At 45.4% G+C, this 6022-nt stretch overlaps 1 protein-coding gene across 1 annotated transcript; it reads right to left on the bottom strand.

Moving 5' to 3' along the window:
- Positions 1-219: 219 nt before the first annotated feature.
- On the bottom strand, positions 220-5193 carry LOC120982591 (tyrosinase-like). The gene is made up of 4 exons (XM_040412848.1): positions 4383-5193; positions 3635-3848; positions 2351-2492; positions 220-422 (listed from the first exon to the last, which is right to left on the bottom strand). The coding sequence occupies exons 1-4, from the start codon at positions 5178-5180 to the stop codon at positions 242-244; spliced, it is 1335 nt and encodes a 444-aa protein (XP_040268782.1). The 5' UTR covers positions 5181-5193; the 3' UTR covers positions 220-241.
- Between the last annotated feature and the right edge of the window lie 829 nt (positions 5194-6022).

The following is a 6022-nucleotide window of genomic DNA, read 5'->3' as shown; positions in this document are numbered from 1 at the left end:
TGGGACTCATCATGGAAGAAGTTGTGTTCATAGTGACACAGGAGCAGGGGACGAGTCCCTGCATAAGAAGACTAATTACCAATAGGTAAAAACTGGGCGACTACCGTCCTTAAAATGCCCATTTATCCCAGGAGCAGGACATAAGGCAGCAGAGGGGAGGATACGGTAACAGGAAAACTTACAAGAAGGCAAGAACAACACCAAGCATTGCTACAAAGACATTCCCTTTAAGGGAGATACCTTACATCCCCTGGTACTTAGAGTACACATATCCAAGCACAGTAGAACTGCTCAGAAAATCCTTGTTCCTATAACATGGAAAGTAAGGGGTGGAGCATTCATCGGGGCCCTGTCCGGGCTCATCATTTTCTGGGTAGTCGGCTGGGGTCGCTTTATATTTCTGCTGCCATACTTGGAATAACCTGAAAAACGATGGTAAAAATTTCACTCAAGTGTTGCAATCATTACATGTGAGCTTCAAAGACCAGTCTAATGAATATCCAGCTTAAGCATCAATCAATGAAAATCTCTGCAACTTTCTAATATACTGTGCTTCAATTCATCATCATCTCTGCTTGCTGGCAGTGAGTGGAGAATGAGATGAGGTCACTTAGCAATAGTAGTGGATCATAATAGGAGGGGTGTGGGTTGCCCGATGCGACCAAAGATACAGTATGATGAACAACAATGTTTACTTCTTCATTTAAATTTTTTTTCTGTAGAAGGACCTGCACGTGGTCATGTGACCTGAGCAAGTCCTCAAGTCCTGAGGAGAGGGCAGCAAGAAGGCAGAGGAGCATAGAGTTGCATGTGGTAAGTGTATGGGTTCTGTATAAGTTTAGGGGTCTGCTCAGTGGCGTAGCTATCAGGGAAGCAGCTCAGAAGGGGCCCGGGAGCAGTCACTGTACTTCGTCACCCCGGGCCCCTGTCAGAGCAGCTGACTTCTCCTGCACTTGCACCTCTGTCACTGACCTGACATCAGGGACATTGCTCCGCCTCTTCCCCTCCTCAGTTCTGATGATGGACAGTGACCAGCATCAGGAAGGTCCAATGTGGGCGGAGCTAGCATATCCCCGCCCCCTTTCCTACCCGCGATTCCTGCTGCCTGAACCTTCCATGCCCAGCATGCTGAACATCAGTTGGATTGCCACAACTGCACCAGTGATGTGAGTGGCAGTGGAACTGGGGTTATATTCAGCTTTCCCAGACTGTGCACATGTGACCTGCAGTACAGTAGGAAAGCTGGGTGAATTATATCATGAGATGTCATCCAGCTTCCCTGCTATCCTGCATGGCACAAGTGCAGAGGCATTAGAGTATGGGGGAGAGATACAGCAGGAAAAGCGTATGTGTATTGTATATGTGTGCGTCCATGTATGTGGAAAGTGCGTGAATGACTGTGTCCATGTATGTGGTGAGTGTGTGTATGATCGCGTCCATGGCTGCAGTATGAAAGGTACAGAGGCTAAAATACTTGTGGATATGTAGAGGTAAATCAGACGGGTCTATCACTATTGCAGCGCAGGTTTTAAAGGGGTTGAGTTGAATATAAACTCCGTCAGCAACTGGAAATGTTAAAAAAAACAATAAAGTCGTGTTTAAAATGAGATGCAAATAAATAAATACAGTAAATAAAAAGTCAAAATAGCCATATGAGAGGGGTTTGCACAGGAGGAGGGGGTTTGTGAAGAATTGTGTAAGTGTGTGTGGGGGGGACCCCGTACAAACATTTACTGTGGGGCCCAGTCAGTTCTAGCTACGCCTCTGGGTCTGCATATAGGAGGTTTGGGATCTAAATGTATTTAGGGGGCCTGTGTCTCTATGTAGAGGGTTTAGGGGTCAGTATTTGGTGGTTTGGTTGGGGGATGTTCTGGGGTCTGTATTTTCTAAGGGGGGTCTGGGATTCTGGGAGTCATTATATATGAGGTCTGCATTTCTTTTAGGGGTTTGGGTCTGTATTTAGAGTGTCTGGTTTGGGGTGGGGTTAGGAGGGTCTGTCTTTATTTAGGGGGTCTGTTTTGGGGACTAATTTGTTGAGGGGATCTGGGGGGGGGTCTGTATTTATTTAGGGGGTCTGTTTTGAGGACTTATTTGTTTATGGGATCTGGGGGGTCTGTATTTGAAAGCAGCCCAAGGACTATGGTCACTGAGCATTGACTGCTCTGATACACTGTAACAAACTACAACTGTATGAGCAGGACTATAGTACGAGATGTGTATTGTGTCCAGTAGCCATCAAATGGTCAACATTTCCAGTATCCAACTTGTCACAGCCTCTGCCCTGTATCTGTCCCTGGGAAAGCTGGGTGACTACTAATATGGCCGCCACTACATCTTTAAGGGAACTTACTTGTCAACGAAGCCGTGATGCAGCAGGAATATGGGGTCGGTGGCGGAGATGGAGACCTGAGACATCGTTCCCCCAAAATAAAGGTGAACCGCGTTGTGCATAGTTTGCTCCAGTGTTGTCCCATCCGATGGTCTCAGGAAACCTAAAAAATGGATCAGAGAGTGAGCAATCTCATGTAGGGTAAGGCTACTTTCACACTAGCGGCAGAGTGATCCGGCAGGTAGTTCCGTCGCCGGCAAAACGTATGCCAACTGATGGCATTTGTAAGACTGATCAGGATCCTGATCAGTCTTAAAAATGCCTGATCAGTCAAAAAAATGCATTGAAATGCTGGATCCGTCTTTCCGTTGTCATCCGGCAAAACGGATCCGGCATTTCCTTTTTTTCGGTCTGCGCATGAAGACAGAAGAGATGCCGGGCTGCACGAACAAGTGGATTATGGTGAGTTAAATTATTATTATTATTTTTTAACCCCTCCAGCCCTATTGTACTATGCATCGTCTCCTAGCAACCGTGCCTGAAAATCGCACCGCATCCGCACTTGCTTGCGGATGCTTGCGATTTTCACGCAGCCCCATTCACTTCTATGGGGCCTGCGTTGCGTGAAAAACGCACAATATAGAACATGCTGCTTTTTTCACGCAACGCATGTGACGCAGTGATGCGTAAAAATCACTGCTCATGACGGATCCGGCATTTCGATAAATTTTTCAGACTGATAAGGATCCTGATCAGTCTTACAGATGCCATCAGTTGGCATACGTTTTGCCGGATCACTCTGCCGCAAATGTAAAAGTAGCCTAAGCCCTGCATGTCACATTATTCAGGTTATATATAGGGGGTGCGGTGATACATGGGCCGAGGGAGTCAGATGGGTCCAAACATGGGCGTAGCTATAGGGGGTGCAGAGGTAGCAGTCGCTACCGGGCCCAGGAGCCTGAGGGGGCCCAAAGACCCTTGTGCTACATAAGAAGACACACAACGCACTGAGGGAAGGGGGGCCCAAGCTGAACTCTTGCACCAGGGCCCATGAGCCGTTACCTACGCCCCTGTCCAAAGGCATGCCCCAGGAAATTGAGATCAGCGCCGCTGTTTGCAGTGCGCTGCAGAAATGGGCAGGTTGCCTTTTTGCCTGCAGCACTTGCATAAAAGGTACAAGGCAAACAGCACCTAAGTCTCAGCTTCCAGTACCAGCCCCCCCCCCCCCTTCCTCAGTATGACATGAAGATAAACAGGACACTGCTCTCAGATCCTGGCAACTTATGGTAACAGATGATGACCTACCTTCTAAAGCGTTCCGGAAGCTCCTCTGTGCACTAGCATTGTAGGGGAATCTATCGAAGTCTCTCCATTTCAGGGTGTCCTCTACATCCTGGAAGGTGGGGAAACTTTTGACCCGGGGATCTGAACCCGGCTTCCTGTGGAGTCTCTCCATCTGGCACTCGTCTCCAGCAGTTTGGCAATAGGCATCAGCATAATTGAACCCGCTGCAAATAGACTGAAGTGGAGGGATACAGTATTAGCCTTTCCATGAGGTGGGGGGAGGGGGGAGAACAGAACACTAAAATGGGGGGGCGGCGGAGATATCGTAAACTTAAATTCAACATATAAATTGTATTAACTTTTTATTATTTTTCTTATACTGATTTTGATCCGTCTTATACTCCAGTCACATCAAAAGCTGCCTGCAAATAACTGAATCTCTCCATTCACATACAGAGCTGCAGCAGATCATTATGGGACAAGTGTAAGCTATATGAAGGGCAGATCTAGGAGTAGCACTCGTGTCTTGTTGCCTGCAGAGACCCTAAGACCCCTCGGCCACATAAAAAGACCCCAATATTATAGCACAGTAGGAATGAATTTTACATGAAGGCTCAGGAGTTACACCTCTTCTGTCAACATCATATGGGGTATGGTGTGAAACCAGCAGGGGGTGCTGCAGTGAAGTATACATTTGAATTGCTTGCAGAACTGTGAATGCAGCTCTGGAGGCATCCGGAAACAAGATGGCAATAAGATTACTACTCACTTTCCAAAATGCGAAGTGGGAGTCATCGTCCAGGAAGCCTTGTGCATTGCTTGCGCCAAGAAATTCATTGGTGCAGATGGAGCAGTTCTTTTCTCCTCTCCAGTCATAGTAAGGAATGGTGAAATCTTCATCACCCGTCAGGCGCTGAATTTCCTCCTCCAAGAACACGAGACCCAAACGATGCCAGCCGGGGAAGGCCGGACCCTGATGGGCGTAGTTTCTGCTAAAATCAAATGTTCCGTTGAGTAGAATGGGCTTCATTGAGTAATAATGGATCCAGGCAAAGACATCGTAAATTGAGGCGTTCACGAAGTGGTACGTGTCCCGGTGGTGTCTGTCCCCCGTGGACAGGATGACAAAATCGTCACTTTTTGTGGTTTTGGCCAACGCTAAGTAACTAAAAAACCTCTTCCTTTCCAGAAACGAGAGCTGGCGGATCTCTCTCCGGACCACAATTTTTTTTTTGCGATTGCACTTGTCGCCGTAGTATCCATATTTACACCGGCCGCAGTTATAGCCGATGTAGTTTCCGAAGCATTGACAAGTTCTGTCGTAGTAAAAACGTGGCCAATCCAATCGGTCATCGTAAAACTGGCGAGCTTGGCGGGCGCCAAGGGGCGTAAAAACCACACCGTCTCTGCACTGGCCACGTCCAGATCGTGATCCACAGGGGCTGCGATCCTTCCACGGTGGGCAGCAAGTCTTTGTCTGAAGAGCTGCACTTGTCGTACATAACCTCGGGAACTGACAGTAGACCGCGCCCAGGAAGAGCGCGAAAAATGTACACAGCGTAAACATGGCCTCCAGAGCTAACAACCACCCCCTGATAGAGAAGAAGAAAAATAATCCAAATATTATACCTAATACATAAATTACACCAAAGATGTTACAATCATAAGTTACTACACAAAGCTTTATTTTTCTCCATAGAAGGCAGCATTATAGTAGTTATATTCTTGTACATAGGAGCAGCATTATAGCAGTTATATTCTTGTACATAGGAGCAGTATTATAGTAGTTATATTCTTGCACATAGGAGCAGTATTATAGTAGTTATATTCTTGTACATAGGAGGCAGTATTATAGTAGTTATATTTTTGTATATAGGAGGCAGTGTTATAGTAGTTATATTCTTGCACATAGGAGCAGTATTATAGTAGTTATATTCTTGTACATAGGAGGCAGTATTATAGTAGTTATATTTTTGTATATAGGAGGCAGTATTATAGTAGTTATATTCTTGTACATAGGAGCAGTATTATAGTAGTTATATTCTTGCACATAGGAGCAGTATTATAGTAGTTATATTCTTGTACATAGGAGGCAGTATTATAGTAGTTATATTTTTGTATATAGGAGGCAGTATTATAGTAGTTATATTCTTGTACATAGGAGCAGTATTATAGTAGTTATATTCTTGTACATAGGAGCAGTATTATAGTAGTTATATTCTTGTACATAGGAGGCAGTATTATAGTAGTTATATTCTTGTACATAGGAGCAATATTATAATAGTTATATTCTTGTACATAGGAGCAGTATTATAGTAGTTATATCCTTGTACATAGGAGCAGTATTATAGTAGTTATATTCCTGTACATAGGGGGCAGTATTATAGTAGTTATATTCTTGTACATAGG

The sequence above is a fragment of the Bufo bufo genome, chromosome 11 (genome assembly GCF_905171765.1).
Source record: "Bufo bufo chromosome 11, aBufBuf1.1, whole genome shotgun sequence".
In the NCBI taxonomy this organism is placed as follows: Eukaryota; Metazoa; Chordata; class Amphibia; order Anura; family Bufonidae; genus Bufo; species Bufo bufo.
The sequence above is the reverse complement of the archived record's forward strand: the minus strand, read 5'-3'. Positions and strand labels throughout refer to the sequence as shown.